Source organism: Moschus berezovskii, chromosome 16, assembly GCF_049115385.1.
Source record: "Moschus berezovskii isolate FMDL1 chromosome 16, NW_MosBer_1.0, whole genome shotgun sequence".
NCBI classification, from domain to species: domain Eukaryota; kingdom Metazoa; phylum Chordata; class Mammalia; order Artiodactyla; family Moschidae; genus Moschus; species Moschus berezovskii.
The window spans coordinates 79,152,502-79,171,146 of NC_142475.1; the positions used below are offsets into that span (position 1 = coordinate 79,152,502).

Genomic DNA, 18,645 nt, shown 5'->3' on the forward strand with positions numbered 1-18,645 from the left:
GATAAGACTTGGGCACAATAAGAGGATTTGGTTCCGGGCTAATGTTTCCAAACTGGGGCTAACCTGAAGGCATCTAAAAGTGTAATGGATATTGCTTTAAGAAATACTGTAGCCAGCAATCTGTCACTGACCATAATGGAAAAGAATAAGTGAGGCTCAGGTCTTTTCATGGGTTAAGGAGCATGTGAAGAGCTGACCCTGACCCAAGTGGATTGGCTCTGGGGAGGGGGGGCTAATTATGTCTCATTAAGAAAGGCTAAAGCTTGCTGGACCAAGTAGACACTAGAATCCTAAGGACAAAGTGCCTGACTGTGTAAGAGTTGAGGAAAGCAGCAACATCTTGAGCCAAACTGAAAGGGTCATCACAACATCCAAATTTAAAAGAAAAAGCCATTCCAATGTCCTACAAAATAGCCTATTCTGATGCCTCAAAGGTAAGAGCATCTTCTTCCTTCTTTTTGACTAGCTACTGGGATGTCTTAATGGTGAGGTGAAACTTGGGAAGGGGCTAAGGCGGCCTCAAATTTTCTTTCATAATTTTATTCAGGATACCCAGAAAGGACTTTAACGTTTCTCTATTTCTACATAAATCCAAAGATTTATTGCCACATAAGTCTAAATTTCTTATTTCCAAAGGGAAATAAGCTATGAAAATTAATACTGTTTTGCTCAAAGAGGCTGGTTGTCATTCTGTATATGAACAATACAGACCCCACCACACTGGTAACTAATATGACTAGATGGTTCTGGAAGTCTAGCCTGAAGAGCAACGAGAAAGGGGATCTTAAGGCATGGTGAACATGAAGGGAGGCATTAAGGATCTGTGAATGTGAAGGGAAATCTTAAGGAGTTGTGAGTAGGACAAAATATAAAAGAAATATGTGTACCCTTCTGGACAGAACAGAAAAAGATGTGTTGTACTGTAGACAGCCTGATATGCTTTTGACATGGAGGGCTACTGAGTTTTCCAGCCTGCCCCGCCTCTGCTGGGTTGCTATGGTTTCAGGCATTATGATTCCACAAACCCTGATGTCACACGCCAGGGTCAGAAGCAGCAGGGAAGAGCCTGGCTCCCTCAGTCTCATCCAACAGCTGACGGGGGTGGCAGCCAGCTGCACGTGCCCAAGAACTTGGCACCGCCCAGTTCCATCCCAAGGGGCACATCTCCCTTCTAGGTGGCACATTTTCAGCCTAAGTCTACAATAACTTCATTATCAAGGTAATAAGTTCATAAATTTATTTTTTACAGGTTTTTGTTTGTTTGTTTGTTTTTCTTAGGATTTAGACTTAGGCTATATCCAAATCATGAGGGACCTCTGTGCCTCCCCCTTCTTCTTGAAGGGAGAGTCCAAGATCTTAAGGGAATGAGATGGAGGGGATTAGGGAGAATGGCAAAGGGTTGAAAGGTAGTAGTATCCTGTGAAAGGCTAGCCATCAGAAGACAGTTATTAAAATGTTGAGACTGAGAGAGGCAGAGGGAAGGAGAGGGAGGGAGGGAGGATGGGAAAGGAGAAAGTGGGGAGGAGGGAGGAAGGAGAAGAGATGGAGGAAAGGAGAGACGGTGGAAGGGAGGAAGAGAAAGAGGAGGAAAGGAGGGAGACAGAAGTGTGGGAGGTGTCAAGGGGCTTGAAGGAAGTTGGCAGAGTTGATTCTCTCTTTCAACAGTAAAATTAAACTTTGTCCTGTGGGATCAGGGTCTGATCTTCCCTCAGACATTTGTCTCTTAGTTATACTTACAGCTATTAGATTGAGTGGTCTCAATGTTCAGAAACTTGTTCCATATGTTGAAATCTTTATTCACTTTACTAGCATTGACCTTAGCCTTCTCCAGTGGCCCTGTGTGGTAAGTTTTATAGCTGTTAACCTAAGACGTGGGTTAGACTGCTGCTGCTGCTGCTAAGTAGCTTCAGTCGTGTCCGACTCTGTGCGACCTCATAGACGGCAGCCGACCAGGCTCCCCCCTCCCTGGGATTCTCCAGGCAAGAACACTGGAGTGGGGTGCCATTTCCTTCTCCGGTGGGTTAGACTAGGTTTAGCTAAAATCCAGTTAAAGGGAATGAGGTGAACTTGACTCCCCTACAGTGTGTAGACCCCCTTTTCAGTTTGTTTCCCAGGCTGTCATTTTTCCTGACTGGCATTTCCCCAGGTCAATATGATACTCCCTTGGTTTCAAATAGTTGGTGTGGGGAATCTAAATTAAAGTAGACCGTGGACTGAGCTAAAAGATAATGATCTCGATCTTCAGGTCCAAACATTTCAGAGTGTCCTTCCCCCATGGCTTACCCTATCACTTCCCAACCTAAACCTTATATGAAACACAGATGGGTTTTAGAAAGCCCTCCAGGGATTCTTAACCAATTCAGTTTCTTAAAATCATATATTAGACTTTCAGATTTACTTTATTTCTCTTTCCAGATGTCTGATGGTATTGACTGGTTACACAGCCCCAGGGGCATGAGCAAGGTTGCTTTCTACAGCCCAACAGGACAAAATCAGGACTGCAAAGTGGTAAGACACAAAAATGACTCCTACCAAGGAGTGGAAAGGATTGGTGTTTGGGGATAGATATTCTGGAGCCCAGGATAGGCTAATGGATAGTGACTTATCCAAGGATTCAAGCTCAGTAAGGTCTGTAGGGGATCAGTGTGGTCATGGATCACACAGTGACAATTTAAGGGCGGGGCCAGATGAGTGATGTAAAGGATCTGGGGGGGGGGGCAGGCCGGGGAGGGAGGCTGAGGGGAGTGAGGGGTGGTGGTTGCCTAGTTCCCAGCCTTTATTACCTCACACCTCTGAAGTCATAATGATGTCTCCTAGCTCCCAGTAAGTTGCCCCAAAGCTGGACTCCCTCAGGGGGTCAAAATACTTCACGCTATGTTTCCCAAATTAAGAGTGCTTTACATAGTACTTCATATTTTTTATCACGTTCAAGCGCCATTCATACTGTTATTTAATATGTATTTCTACAATGTATTTTTAAATTTATTTTAATTGGAGGCAAATTAAATTACAATATTTAATCAGCCATGGGTATACATGTGTCCCCCATCCTGAACCCCCCTCTCACCTCCCTCCCCATTCCATCCCTCTGGGTCATCCCAGTGCAGTCACCCTGAGCACTTGTCTCATGCATCGAACCTGGACTGGCGATCTGTTTCATATATGATAATATGCATGTTTCATTGGTATTCTCTCAGATCATTCCACCCTCGCCCTGTCCCGCAGAGTCCAATAGACTGTTCTATACATCAGTGTCTCTTTCACTGTACTACATATAGGGTTATCGTTACCATCTTTCTAAATTCCATAAATATGTGTTAGTATACTGTATTGGTGTTTTTCTTTCTGGCTTACTTCACTCTGTATAATAGGCTCCAGTTTCACCCACTTCATTAGAACTGATCCAAATGTATTCTTTTTAATGGCTGAGTAATATTCCATTGTGTATATGGACCACAGCTTTCTTATCCATTCGTCTGCTGATGGACATCTAGGTTGCCTCCATGTCCTGGCTATTGTAAACAGTGCTGCGGTGAACACTGGGGTACACCTGTCTCTTTCAATTCTGGTTTCCTCTGTGTGTATGCCCAGCAGTGGGATTACTGGGTCATATGGCAGTTCTGTTTCTAGTTTTTTGAGGAATCTCCACACTGTTCTCCATAGTGGCTGTACTCGTTTGCATTCCCACCCTTTAACGGTGTTAAAGGGTTCCCTTTTCTCCACACTCTCTCCAGCATCTATTGTTTGTAGATTTTTGGATAGCAGCCATTCTGACTGGCATGAGATGGTACCTCATTGTGTTTTGATTTGCATTTCTCTGATAATGAGTGATGTTGAGCATCTTTTCATGTGTTTGTTAGCCATCTGTATGTCTTCCTTTGAGAAATGTCTATTTAGTTCTTTGGCCCATTTTTTGATTGGGTCATTTATTCTTCTGGAATTGAGCTGCAGGAGCTGCTTGTATATTTTTGAGATTAATTATTTGTCAGCTGCTTCGTTTGCTATTTTTTTCTCCCATTCTGAAGGCTGTCTTTCCACCTTGCTTAGAGTTTCCTTCATTCTGAAAAAGCTTTTAAGTGTAATTAAGTCCCATTTGTTTATTTTTGCTTTTATTTCCATTACTCTGGGAGGTGGTTCATACAGGATCCCTCTGTGATTCCTGTCAGAGAGTGTTTTGCCTGTTTTCCTCTATGAGTTTTATAGTTTCTGGTCTTACATTTAGATCTTTAATCCATTTGAGTTCATTTTTGTGTATGGTGTTAGAAAGTGTTCTAGTTTCATTCTTTTTAACATTTTTTTCAGTTTTATTTATTACTTTACAGTATTGTATTGGTTTTGCCATACATCAACATGAATCCACCATGGGTGTACATGTGTTCCCATCCTGTTGACCAGTTTTCCCAGCACCATTTGTTAAAGAGATTGTCTTTTCTCCATTGTATATTCTTGCCTCCTTTCTCAAAGATACGGTGTCCATAGGTGTGTGGATTGATCTCTGCGCTTTCTATTTTGTTCCATTGATCTATATTTCTGTCTTTGTGCCAGTACCATACTGTCTTGATGACTGTAGCTTTGTAGTATAGCCTGAAGTCAGGCAGGTTGATTCCTCCAGTTCCATTCTTCTTTCTCTAGACTGCTTTGGCTATTCGAGTTTTGTTTTATTTCCATACAAATTGTGAAATTATTTGTTTTAGTTCTGTGAAAAATACCGTTGGTAGCTTGATAGGGATTGCATTGAATCTATAGACTGCTTTGGAGCATATATTCATTTTCACTATATTGATTCTTCCAAACCATGAACATGGTATATTTCTCCATCTATTTATGTCTTCTTTGATTTCCTTCATCAGTGTTTTATAGTTTTCTATATATATAGGTCTTTTGTTTCTTTAGGTAGATATATTCCTAAGTATTTTATTCTTTTCATTGCAATGGTGAATGGAATTGTTTCCTTAATTTCTCTTTCTGTTTTCTCTTTTTTTTTTTTTACAAAATAAAAACCTGATTGTTATTATCGGATTCAATAGACAATATTACATTTCAATAAGCATAATCAGAACAAAGATAACATAGGGAAAAAGTAAAATAATTGCAAAATCTGTATGTGTTGTTCATTGAATGTACATGTTATGAGTGATGAATAGAGAGAACTGCTTTTATACTAATAATTTTTTGTCATTCTTCAGTCATAACTAAACAAAAATTGTAAGTAAAATATAATGTTATTTTACTTATAAAATTATAAGTAAAATATAGGAATGCAAGGGATTTCTGTGTGTTAATTTTGTATCCTGCAACTTTACTATATTCATTGATTAGCTCTAGTAATTTTCTGGTAGAGTCTTTTCAGTTCAGTTCAGTTCAGTTCAGTCGCTCAGTCGTGTCCGACTCTCCGCGACCCCATGAACCACAGCACGCCAGGCCTCCCTGTCCATCACCAACTCCCGGAGTACACTCAAACTCATGTCCACAGAGTCGGTGATGCCATCCAGCCATCTCATTCTCCGTCGTCCCCTTCTCCTCCCGCCCCCAACCTTTCCCAGCATCAGAGTCTTTTCCAGTGAGTCAACTCGTCTCATGAGGTGGCCAAAGTATTGGAGTTTCAGCTTTAGCATCAGTCCCTCCAATGAACATCCAGGATTGATCTCCTTTAGAATGGACTGGTTGGATCTCCTTGCAGTATAAGGGACTCTCAAGAGTCTTCTCCAACACCACAGTTCAAAAGCATCGATTCTTCGGCGATCAGCTTTCTTCACAGTCCAACTCTCACATCCATACATGACCACGGGAAAAACCATTGCCTTGACTAGACGGACCTTGGTCGGCAAAGTAATGTCTCTGCTTTTTAATATACTATCAAGGTTGGTCATAACTTTCCTTCCAAGGAGCAAGCGTCTTTTAATTTCATGGCTGCAATCAGCATCTGCAGTGATTTTGGAGCCCAAAAAAACAAAGTCTGACACTGTTTCCACTGTTTTTCCATCTATTTCCCATGAAGTGATGGGACCAGATGCCATGATCTTTGTTTTCTGAATGTTGAGCTTCAAGCCAACCTTTTCACTCTCCTCTTTCACTTTCATCAAGAGGCTTTTGAGTTCCTCTTCACTTTCTGCCATAAGGGTAGTGTCATCTGCATATCTGAGGTTATTGATATTTCTCCCAGCAATCTTGATTCCAGCTTGTGCTTCTTCCAGCCCAGCGTTCCTCATGATGTACTCTGCATATAAGTTAAATAAGCAAGGTGACAATATACAACCTTGACACACTCCTTTTCCTATTTGGAACCAGTCTGTTGTTCCATGACCGGTTCTAACTGTTGCTTCCTGACCTGCATACAGGTTTCTCAAGAGGCAGGTCAGGTGGTCTGGGATTCCCATCTCTTTCAGAATGTTCCACAGTTTATTGTGATCCACACAGTCAAAGGCTTTGGCATAGTCAATGAAGCAGAAATAGATGTTTTTCTGAAACTCTCTTGCTTTCTCCATGATCCAGCGGATGTTGGCAATTTGATCTCTGGTGCCTCTGCCTTTTCTAAAACCTGCTTGAACATCTGGGAGTTCACGGTTTACATACTGCTGAAGCCTGGCTTGGAGAATTTTGAGCATGACTTTACTAGCGTGTGAGATGAGTGCAATTGTGCGGTAGTTTGAGCATTCTTTGGCATTGCCTTTCTTTGGTAGAGTCTTTAGGGTTTTCTATATAGAGGATCATGTCATCTGCAAACAGTGAGAGTTTTACTTCTTTTCCAATCTGGATTCTTTTATTTCTTTTTCTGCTCTGACTGCTATGGCCAAAACTTCCAAAACTATGTTGAATAGTAGTGATGAGAGTGGGCACCCTTGTCTTGTTCCTGACTTTCGGGGAAATGCTTTCAATTTTTCACCATTGAGGATAATGTTTGCTGTGGGTTTGTCATATATAGCTTTTATTATGTTGAGGTATGTTCCTTCTAGTCCTGCTTTTTGGAGAGTTTTTATCATAAATGGATGTTGAATTTTGTCAAAGGCTTTCTCTGCATCTATTGAGATAATCATATGGTTTTTATCTTTCATTTTGTTAATGTGGTGTATTACATTGATTGATTTGTGGATATTGAAGAATCCTTGCATTCTTGGGATAAAGCCCACTTGGTCATGATGTATGATCTTTTTAATATGTTGTTGGATTCTGTTTGTTAGAATTTTGTTAAAGATTTTTGCATCTATGTTCATCAGTGATATTGGCCTGTAGTTTTCTTTTTCTGTGGCATCTTTGTCTGGTTTTGGTATTAGGGTGATGGTGGCCTTATAGAAAGAGTTTGGACGTTTACCTTCCTCTGCAGTTTTCTGGAAGAGTTAGAGTAGGATAGGTGTTAGCTCTTCTCTAAATTTTTGGTAGAATTCAGCTGTGAAGCTGCCTGGTCCTGGGCTTTTGTTTGCTGGAAGATTTCTGATTACAGTTTCAATTTCCGTGCTTGTGATGGGTCTGTTAAGATTTTCTCTTTCTTCCTTGTTCAATTTCAGAAAGTTATACTTTTCTAAGAATTTGACCATTTCTTCCAAGTTGTCCATTTTATTGGCATATGGTTGCTGATAGGAGTCTCTTATGATCCTTTGTGTTTCTATGTTGTCTGTTGTGATTTCTCCATTTTCATTTCTAATTTTGTTGATTTGATTCTTCTCCCTTTGTTTTTTGATGAGTCTGGCTAATGGTTTGTCTATTTTATTTATCTTCTTGAAGAACCAGCTTTTAGATTTGTTGTTTTTGCTATGGTCTCCTCTGTTTCTTTTGCATTTATTTCTGCCCTAATTTTTAAGATTTCTTTCCTTCTACTAACCCTAGGGTTCTTCATTTCTTCATTTTCTAGTTGCATTAGGTGTAGAGTCAGGTTGTTTATTTGACTTTTTTCTTGTTTCTTGAGGCAAGTCTGTATTGCTATGAACCTTCCCCCAGCACTGCTTTTACAGGGTCCCATAGGTTTTGGGTTGTTGTGTTTTCATTTTCATTCGTTTCTATGCATAGTTTGATTTCTTCTGCGATTTGTTGGTTATTCCAAAGCGTGTTCTTTAACCTCCATATGTTGGAATTTTTAATAGTTTTTCTCCTGTAATTGACATCTAATCTTACTGCATTGTGGTCAGAGAAGACGCTTGGAATGATTTCAGTTCTTTTTAATTTACCAAGGCTAGATTTATGGCCCAGGATGTGATCTATCCTGGAGAAGGTTCTGTGTGCACTTGAGAAAATGGTGAAACTCATTGTTTTGGGTGAAATGTCCTATAGATATCAATTAGGTCTAACTGGTCCATTGTATCATTTAAAGCTTGTGTTCCTTATTAATTTTCTGTTTAGTTGATCTATCCATAGGTGTGAGTGGTGTATTAAAGTCTCCCACTATTATTGTGTTGTTAATTTCCCCTTTCATAGTTGCTAGCATTTGCCTTACATATTGTGGTGCTCCTGTGTTGGGTGCATATATATTTATAATTGTTATAGCTTCTTCTTGGATTGATCCTTTGATTATTATGTAGTGTTCTTCTTTGTCCCTTTTCACAGCCTCTGTTTGAAAGTCTATGATATGAGTATCGCTACTCCTGCTTTTTTTTGTTGTCCGTTTGCATGAAATATCTTTTTCCAGCCCTTCACTTTTAGTCTGTATGTGTCCCTTGCTTTGAGGTGCGTCTCTTGTAGACAACATATACAGGGGTCTTGTTTTTGTATCCATTCAGCCAGTATTTGTCTTTTGATTGGGGCTTTCAACCCATTTACATTTAGGGTAATTATTGAGAAGTATGATCCCTTTGCCATTGACTTTGTTGTTTTGGGTTCAAATTTATACATCCTTTCTGTGTTTCCTGTCTAAAGAATATCCTTTAGCATTTGTTGAAGAGCTGGTTTGGTGATGCTGAATTCTCTCAGCTTTTGCTTGTCTGTAAAGCTTTTGATTTCTTCTTCATATTTGAATGAGATCCTTGCTAGGTACAGTAATCTGGGGTGTAGGTTTTTCTCTTTCATCACTTTAAGTATGTCCTGCCATTCCCTTCTGGCCTGAAGTGTTTCTATTGAAAGATCAGCTGTTATCCTTATGGGACTCCCTTTGTGTGTTATTTGTTGTTTTTCCCTTGCTGCTTTTAATATTTGTCCTTTGTGATTGATCTTTGTTAATTTGATTAATATGTGTCTTGGGGTGTTTCTCTTTGGGTTTATCCTGTTTGGGACTCTCTGGGTTTCTTGGACTTGGGTGACTATTTCCTTCCCCATTTTAGGGAAGTTTTCAACTACTATCTCCTCAAGTATTTCCTCTTGGCCTTTCTTTTTGTCTTCTTCTGGGACTCCTATGATTCAAATGTTGGGGCGTTTAACGTTGTCCCAGAGGTCCCGGAGGTTGCCCTCATTTCTTTTCATTCTTTTTTCTTTTTTCCTCTCTGCTTCATTTATTTCTACCATTCTATCTTCTACCTCACTTGTCCTGTCTTCTGCCTTTGTTATTCTACTGTTGGTTCCCTCCAGAATGTTTTTTATCTCATTTATTGCATTCTTCATTATTGATGGACTCTTTTTTATTTCTTCTAGGTCCTTGTTAAACCTTTCTTGCATCTTCTCCATCCTTGTCTCCAGGCTATTTATCTGGAACTCCATTTTGTTTTCTAGATTTGGGATCATTTTTAGTATCATTATTCTGCATTCTTTTTCCGTTAGACTCCATATCTCCTCCTCTTTTGTTTGGTTTGGTGGACATTTACCATGTTCCTTTACCTGCTGAGTATTTCTCTGCCTTTTCATCTTGTTTAGATTTCTGCATTTGGGGGTGGCCTTTCTGTATCCTGGCAGTTTGTGGTTTCTCTTTATTGTTGAGGTTCCTCCCTGTGGGTGGGGTTGGACCAGTGGCTTGTCAAGGTTTCCTGGTTAGGGAAGCTTGCCTAGGTGTTCTGGTGGGTGGAGCTGGATTTCTTCTCTCTGGATGCAACAAGGTGTCCAGTAGTGAGTTTTGAGATGTCAGTGGGTTTGGTGTGACTTTGGGCAGCCTGTATACCGAAGCTCAGGGCTACGTTCCTGCATTGCTGGAGAATTTGCGTGGCATGTCTTGCTCTGGAACTTATTGGCTCTTGGGTGACTCTTGGTTTCAGTGTAGGTATGGAGGCTTTTGGATGATCTCTTATCCATTAATGTTCCCTGGAGTCAGGAGTTCTCTGGTGTTCTCAGGTTTTGGATTTAAGCCTCCTGCCTCTGGTTTTCAGTCTTGTTCTTACAGTAGCCTCAAGACTTCTCCATCCATACAGCACCAATGATGACACATCTAGGTTAATGGTGAAAAGATTCTCCACAGTGAGGGACACCCATAGAGGTTCACAGAGTTACATGGAGAAGAGAAGAGGGAGGAAGGAGATAGAGGTGACCAGGAGGAGAAAAGGGGGAATCAAAGGGGGAGAGAGCAATCTAGCCAGTAATTAATTCCCTATGTGCTCTCCACAATCCAGAACCCTCTGAGAGGTTCATGGAGTTACATAGAGAAGAGAAGAGGGAGGAAGGAGATAGAGGTGACCAGGAGGAGAAAAGGGGGAATCAAAAGGAGAGAGACAGATCTAGGCCGTAATCAGTGCCCTAAGTTTTCTCCACAGCCTGGAACACCCACAGAGAGTCACAGGGTTGGGTAGAGAAGAGGAGGAGAGAGCAGATAGAAGTGACCTGGGGGAGAAAAAGAAGAGTCAAAAGGGGGAGAGGGCAATCAAGTCAGTCATCACACTCCTAAGTAAAACTGGGTACTCAAGATTGGATTCTTAAGGGTTCAAATTTGATAACAAATACCACAAAGCAAAGATTAAAAATCTAAAGTAGAGGCTACACTCTCAAAAATACAATATTAAAAAAACAAGAGAATATCACAAAAATTATAAAAAATATATATGAAGTTTGCCTTAAAAATAGGGTCTTTTTTTCTTTGGCAAGGTAATAGTAGGTTATAAAAATGAAAATTAAAGGGGTAATAGAGGACTCCTAAATTGTTTTTAATTACAAAAATGATAATAGTAAAAATATATCTAGAAATTTCTCTGGAGCTGTTGTGGGCAGTGTGGGGTCAGTTCAGTTTCAGATAGTTCCTTTTTCCAGCTTAAACTTCTCAAGATCTGTAGGCCCCTTCCAATGTAGTCGGTGTTCACTACAGGGTTTTAGTTGGTTGCACCTGTCACTTCCAAGGCGATTCCCTCTGTTTATTTTGGCTTCTTCTGTTTGCTGGTCTCTTCAGTGTCTAATTTCCGCCCTGACACAAGGGGGCGAAGGTGGTCACTTATTTAGTCTCACTTGTTCAGTTGCGCTGTGGGGAGGGAGGAACACTGCAAACAAATCTCACTGGCATGTGTGGGGAGTGCTCACAGTGTCTCGGTCACACTGGGCTTGTGCCCGCTCACAGCGTGTGTGCTCTTCCAGTCTACACTGCTCAGGCTTCAGGTTGCTCTGCTGTGAACTGTCTGAGGCAGGCCCTGGGTTGCATGCACTTCCCAGGTCTAAGTCGCTCAGGTTCAGGTTCTCGGGTCCTCCACAAAGGCACAGTCTTGGTTGGGCCTGCGTTTTGTTCCCTCCCCAAGTCCGAGTAGCTCAGGTGACTAGGTGCTTGGCGAGCACACTCTCCCCAGGTGCGGTGTGTCTTATCGCCTCCCTGGTCCCAGCCACTGGATTTCCTGGGTGGCAGTTGGTGCACCCTCTCAGGTGTGCTGTGTGTCTCTTCTGGGGAGCTGATCTCTGGCTGCAACCCTTCCAGCAGATGGTAACCGTCCAGAATCCCAGCAAGTCTTGGGTGGCTATTGGAAGCCTGCTTGCAGTTTGGTAGAGGATGCCTGGGCCCCTTTCCGGCTCTGGCTGCCGCCCACCTGTCTCCCTGCCTCTGGTGGGGGATGGGCCGGTTCACAGCCCTCCTCTGGTATTCACTCAGTCCTTTGTTCTCTTTTCGAAGACAATGGGCTGCCTTTCTGGGTGCCTGTTTTGTGGAATTTGCTCAGCGTTCAAATGGTCTTTCGATGAATTTCTTGGGGAGAAAGTGGCCTCCCCGTCCTACTCCTCCACCATCTTAGGATCAACTCCTCTACAATGTTTTAAAAATTGACTTACATTTAAAACTTACCTTCACTCTAAACACTGTTATCCAGAATATGATAGATTTGATATTCTAATATGTATTTTCCTAATGAATAACAATTAAAAAGTACCTATTAAACACAAAAATGTTTATCCATGGGCCACCTAAAATCTATGCTCTCAATAGTAAAAACACCACATTTTGGCAACAGTAGAAAGTGCTCCGAACTGGGAGCCAGTTATAATACAAGTTCTACCTTTGAGTTTATGTCACTTGGGCAAATCATCTCTCTTTTTGGTTTTCTCAGTAAATGTGGGTACTGTATTTTGGACTCTCTCTCTTTCACAAGGAAGTATTCTCACTTAGGAAATGTAGTAACATTAAGATTCTGTCTGCCTAATAAAAATCAATTGTCTGTTGTTTATTGCATATCTTACTATATCCAGGCACTCTCCTAAAAGCTTTACACACACTATCTCAATCAATTCTCACAAGAACTGATAAGGGAGGTGCTACTATCATCTTCCAGGGAAATTAAGGCCTTTTATCTGGAACTTTTCTAAATTAACCCTCCTAATTTGATGCAGGTATGCTTTGTCGATGTGTCTACCCTGAGCATGGAAGATAAAGATTCTAAGGTGGGTACCCTCTGCTCCCCTCAGAGTTGGAATGGGCAGGAAGCTGCTGAGAAGGGTTATCAGTGACAGCATGAGAAAGGGAAAGGTTGTGGCAGAGGGTGGAAAGGTGGGGGTGACTGAGGTGGGAAGCCATCATTCTTGCTTTGAAGTAGCAGCCTAGGGGGCCAGATTGAAAAAAATCTCAAAAAAGCAACTTTTCACAAGAATCTTATCTCAATTCCATAGGATGCTGCTGGCTGTAGTTCCCAGTGTGACTTAAACCTGGAGAATCTAGAAGAAAAAGCAATTACTGTGATCAAGGATACTGAGAAGCAAGACCAGTCTAAGGTATAGACAGCCTCTGAATGTAGCCTTTCTCATTCCCAGAGCTCAGTGCTGAATCTGAGGGCTCTGGTTCAGAGATAGTAAGAGAACTATTGTCAAATAGCCCCCAAATTTTAATACTATGGCATTCTAGAGGACACATGCCTAAGTTCAGAGTCACGGTAAGTTCAATGCCCACAGTAAGTTCACAGTATCTCACAATGACACTAATCACAGAGGCTCAGAATGCCCTTTCTTGATTTCAAGTAGCTCCTGCAAACAGAATCTTGCTGTGCTTTTCTTAACAAAGATACAGGCTCATAAGCAAGATCATTTGCAATGTTCTTTACTGGTCTGTAATGGACTTGTGTGTCCCACATTGCCCAGTGTCCAAAACAATAGAGAAGATAGGGAAAAGAGAGAATCCACAACAATCGAACACTGTAGTTGCCTGGTCTCCACCCTGTTGTCTAAGAGATTACCTAGGCTAGTGGGTACCATAAAAGCTTGAATCAATTACATTTGCACACCACTATCACATATGGAATTCTTTTGTTTTTGTATAAATATCCCAAGTTATACCTGGTAGCTGGTTTGGGGTAGGCATTAGCGCACATGATAATTCTCACAGTCCTAGAAGCCTGGAGTAGCTGATAATTGGAGCAAGATATTTGGTTTCAGGACAAAAGAGTTAAATATTCCTTGTTCTGTGTTCCTAGGCTCTTATTATGATCAGAAACATCATTTCTGACCCCAGATGCCTTTGAAGCATTTTTTTTTACATGCATTATGATGAAAGGGGACTCTAAGGAAGGGAAAACCAGTTATAAAATATCCTCCAAAGGGTTTTGGGTTCAGTTAGGGGTGGCCAACTTCACTTTGGGGTCTTCATAGAAGGATGCACCTGGTGTTTGTTTTTAAAAGAGGAGCCCATATTTACAAAACACAATGTAAGGTCTCCTGGATTGTAACTTAAGCTACATGTGGCAGTGACAAGCATATTAAGAGACACACTGATATACATGCATATTTTTACATTCACATATATGTACTGAATATTCATACTACCATGCCCATGCTAGCCTATACAGTTGACATAATACAAGGGGTATGATGTCAGCACATTATGACACATGCTTACACACAGTGACATCACACATGTGTACTGACACACATATGCACACACATACACACAGGCACATTTTCACACACAATATCGACTGACACATTCACACTCATGACTTGATATATTAATGCGCATACACACATACAAGAGAGACACTGACACATTTTTGACATATATTGTGATGAGTTCACATACGCAAATGAAATTGACAAATATAGTGATAACACTTATATGTAGTTAAATGTACAAATGTATATACCCGAAGCTTTTGTCACTGCCGCTTGTGCTTGAATGTGTACTAATGGATATAATTGTGTGTTATGTGTCCATGAAAATTCTAAAGGCCGAATCCTTAATCTGTGCAACTTCAGAGATATATTTCCTAAATAGGGGAAAGAAGTACCTATCCAAACTCTTATGGATGGGTGTTGTTCTTTTTTTAGACGAAGGGGTCAGTGTGCCTTTTCAAACAAGCTCCTACTGATCCTTTAAGTGGAGTCAACAGTCTTCTTAATGAGCTTCAAAAGTACGCCCTGGGTTTCCAACACGCACTGAGCCCCTCAGCCTCCAGTTGTAAACATAAATTACGAGAGACAGAGGGAAACTGTCAAAAATTGCCTTCTGGGAACTACTACAGCGTCTATGTCGATCACCTGAAGATGGATTATGTGAACAACGAACCTCAGAGACGACATCTGGTAACGACAGCAGCCACAAACACCACCAATAACCAGAATCGTCCTTCTCCTCCAGGCAAATCTGCTAGTAGTCAGAGGGCAGTTATCTCCCCTGATGGAGAATGTTCTATGGATGATCTCTCCTTCTATGTCAATCAATTATCTTCTCTGGTAATCCAGATGGCCCGTAAGAAAATAAAGGATAAATCAGAAGGTGGGAGCAAACGTCTTCATCATTTGACCTATCCACCCAATGGGGACAAAGGGAAAAACAGCCCTCACAGTGCTGTGAGCAAGATTGCCTCTGAAATGGCCCATGATGCTGTAGAAGTGACCTCTGCAGAAATGCGGGGCACTGGGGAGGAGTGTAGGGATGGTGGTCGAAAAACCTTTCTGTATAGTGAATTATCCAACAAGAACAAAGGTGGAGACAAACAGATGTGCCAAAAAGACAGCAACGAATTTGTAGATTCCATCAGCAAAAGACTCGTGGTTTACGCCAATCAAATGGCATCTGATATGATGGTTTCTGTTGTGAAAACCTTGAAAGTTCATAGCTCTGGGAAACCAATTCCAGCTTGTGTGGTCCTGAAGAGGGTGCTACTGAATCATACCAAAGAAATTGTGTCAGATTTGATCGACTCCTGCCTGAAGAACCTACATAACATCACTGGGGTCCTGATGACCGACTCAGACTTTGTCTCAGCTGTCAAGAGGAATCTGTTCCATCATGGGAAACAAAACGCTGCTGATATCGTGCAGGCTATGCTGAAACATTTGGTCAGTGCTCTTCTTGGTGAGAAAAAGGAAACTAAGTCTGAGTGTTGGTCATATACATCTTTGAAAGCCGGGTCCCATGATGCCAGATGCAAGAAGCAAAGTCTTGAATGTTCAGCTATGAAGGCTGAGATGAAGGGAAAGGACAAGTGTAAGGGGAAACAAGAGGAATGCGAGTCTTTGACCAGCGCTGATAAAGTCAGTGAACATATCCTCAAGAAGAGCCTGATTACGTGGACCCAAAACCAGTGTGATCAAGGCAAGATGCCTAGCAAAACCTGTCCCCATAAGGAGGAAAAGAGAGAGATCAGCCCTTCCACAGATTCACTGGCAAAGGACTTGATTGTCTCTGCCCTTATGCTGATCCAGGACCATCTGACCCAGCAGGCCAAGGGCAAAGAGGAATGTGAAGATGACTGTCCACCTCGTACCATGAGCTATATGACCCAGAGTGCCCAATATGAAAAGTGCGGAGGTAGACAGAGTGCCAAGGCGCTTTCAACAAAGCATCTAGAAACTCGTGGAGCACCTGGACCACCCGCCTCTCGGAAGGACAATCAACATCTGGATTCCCAGAAGCTGGATATATCACACATGGTTCTATCACTTATTCAAAAACTGCTTAATGAGAGCTCCTTCAGGTGTGAAGATCTATGTGAAGGTGAGAACAAACATTCCGAGATCAGGACAAACAAATCAACCTCCGTGTTCAAGAAGACGGACAGAGAGGAAGAACAAGGCCAGGACAATCGAGAAGTTGACTTTATCAGTGGGATGAAGCAAGTGAACCAGCAAATTATAAATCAGCTGGTAGAAGCTGTGATGAAGCTGTGCCTTATCATGGCGAAGCATGGCAACAACGAGGCAGCCCTCACTGATTTGGAAGAGCAAGCATCCTCATCCAACAACTCTAATTTTTCCCAGGCCAGTGGCCCCAGATATAGTCACGAAGCTGGGATGTGTCAGAGCTGCCAAGACTGTCACGGGCCTGAAGTAATAGTCAGTAATCAGTGCTCAACAAGCAGCTTTCAAAATCAGCTCCAGGCTGTCCTGCAGTGGATTGCAGCCTCACAACTTAACGTACCCATGCTCTCCTTCATGGGAGACAGTGATGGACAACTGGAGAAGGTAAGCGATAGTGACAGAACAAGGAACAAGAAGAAAGGGGGCTGGAGTGGGTAGGGACAGGGAGGTAGTGTTGTACTCAGAGCAGTCCATTCTTTCTTCAGTCTCTCTTTTCAGCCTTTAATCCAAGAATCATAGGCAGAAAGGTAGGTGGGGTGTAGGTGACCTTCTCCCTCTGGGTCCTGGCTCTAAAAACATCACATGATTCAAGCTATCTCTGCTCTCTCGCAGCTTCCTGAAGTTTCAGCTAAGGCAGCAGAGAAGGGGTACAGTGTAGGAGATCTTCTTCAAGAGGTCATGAAGTTTGCCAAGGAACGGCAACTGGATGAAGCCATGGGAAACATGGCTAGAAACCAACTTCTAGACTGGCTGCTCGCTAACCTGTGAGCCAACAGCTCCTTTGCCTCCTCTCCCTCTCCGTTTACTCCCTGCCCCTAGCAGCATTCCTTCCCAGCTGAAACACCCCCTACCATCAAGTCAGTGAACTACACTCTACATGATTGTATTTCCCAGCAGTTGGACTGGGCAAATGTAGGGTGTCCCAACAAGCTGGGCAAGAAAGTGAATTAAAAAAAAAAAAAAAAAAAGTAAGTGGTGCCAGTGTTTCTTGGTCAGATATATAAGTCCAGTTTCAAGGAATGGTGATACAGTGTTGGACTTGTGTCCATATCTCACCCTGGTTTATTTTCTAAGCAACCAAGACACAGGGGTATAACCCATGTCCAAGTTCCTAAGTCATTTGGCTTATCCAAATGTCAGTCCACAAGTTATTTAGAGGTTTGCCACAGTGGCCTCCCTGTTTTTTCCAGAATTATGCACATAACTTGATAATCCCCCTTATAATCCCAAGAATGCAGATTTCTTGGTCACTTTTAAGAGTTTGAAGATGGGAGCCTAGATGAAAAACAAACTTCAGAAAGTATATTACTCATGCACACACATACACTCCCAGGGTCCACTACACATGGCTAAACACCACCCAGAACTACATCAGGATCCAATCCTTCCCCACACACAAAGCTTCCTTATAAGTCGTTTCCTTCAACAGATGAGATTTCCCAGCAGTTTGAGAAAAATTTGCAGAGAACAAAGCTATAGAATGATAAATTCTTCACAACCACCCTATGTGAATCCCAATATCTCCTTTGAGACTAGCACTAAATTCCTAGATTTCTTGTATACTTCTCGGAAGTCCATCACAATGCTATGCCGCTGCTGCTGCTGCTAAGTCGCTTCAGTCGTGTCCGACTCTGTGCCACCCCATAGACGGCCTCCTACCGGGCTCCCCATCCCTGGGATTCTCCAGGCAAGAACACTGGAGTGGGTTGCCATTTCCTTCTCCAATGCATGAAAGTGAAAAGTGAAAGTGAAGTCGCTCAGTCATGTCCAACTCTTAGCGACCTCATGGACTGCAGTCCCGTCCATGGGATTTTCCAGGCAAGAGTCACAACGCTGTAATTCATTACAAATCAGATCAAGACAGTGTTTCCAGCCCTGTGGTCCTCTGTTGGATAGTTTGCATCATTCTGGACTCAAAAGTTAAAGCTTTGGACTCTTACTAGTTTCATGGCTTTAATCATCTAGGTAGAGTCTGAGCCTTTTTATTTACCTGTGAAATGTAGACAGGGCTTCCCAGATGGCTCAGACAGTAAAGAATCTGCCTGCAGTGCAGAAGACTGGGGTTCAATCCCTGGGCCGGGAAGATCCCATGGAGAAGGAAATGGCAACCCACTCCAGTGTTCTTGCCTGGAGAATCCCATGGACAGAGAAGCCTGGCAGGCTATAGTCCATAGGGTTGCAAAGAGTCGGACACGACTGAGCGACTGAACTGAACTGAACTGAACTGAAGTTGTAGAGCCTAAAAAATAAACTCAGCATTTCCAGAAAATAATGTAAAATCTTTTTCTGCCTCACATAATGGTTTATAAGATACATCTTTCATATTTT

The 18,645-nt window shown here is 42.1% G+C and overlaps 1 protein-coding gene across 1 annotated transcript; it reads left to right on the top strand.

Annotated features, from left to right (window-relative positions):
* The first annotated feature begins 324 nt into the window (after window positions 1–324).
* On the top strand, window positions 325–17,273 carry LOC129557849 (A-kinase anchor protein 4-like). The gene is made up of 6 exons (XM_055428485.2): window positions 325–434; window positions 2,416–2,508; window positions 12,640–12,690; window positions 12,916–13,017; window positions 14,563–16,701; window positions 16,930–17,273. Exons 1-6 carry the CDS (start codon window positions 399–401, stop codon window positions 17,083–17,085), a joined length of 2,577 nt encoding a protein of 858 aa, XP_055284460.2. The 5' UTR covers window positions 325–398; the 3' UTR covers window positions 17,086–17,273.
* The last annotated feature ends 1,372 nt before the right edge of the window (window positions 17,274–18,645 follow it).

What these genes read in the sequence shown, in the direction of transcription:
- LOC129557849 (XM_055428485.2), top strand. Translation starts at nt 399, where the DNA reads ATGTCCTACAAAATAGCCTATTCTGATGCCTCAAAG. An exon ending in TGGAAGATAAAGATTCTAAG is followed by an intron (nt 12,691 to 12,915) that starts GTGGGTACCCTC and finishes TCAATTCCATAG; the next exon opens with GATGCTGCTGGCTGTAGTTC. An exon ending in AGAAGCAAGACCAGTCTAAG is followed by an intron (nt 13,018 to 14,562) that starts GTATAGACAGCC and finishes TTCTTTTTTTAG; the next exon opens with ACGAAGGGGTCAGTGTGCCT.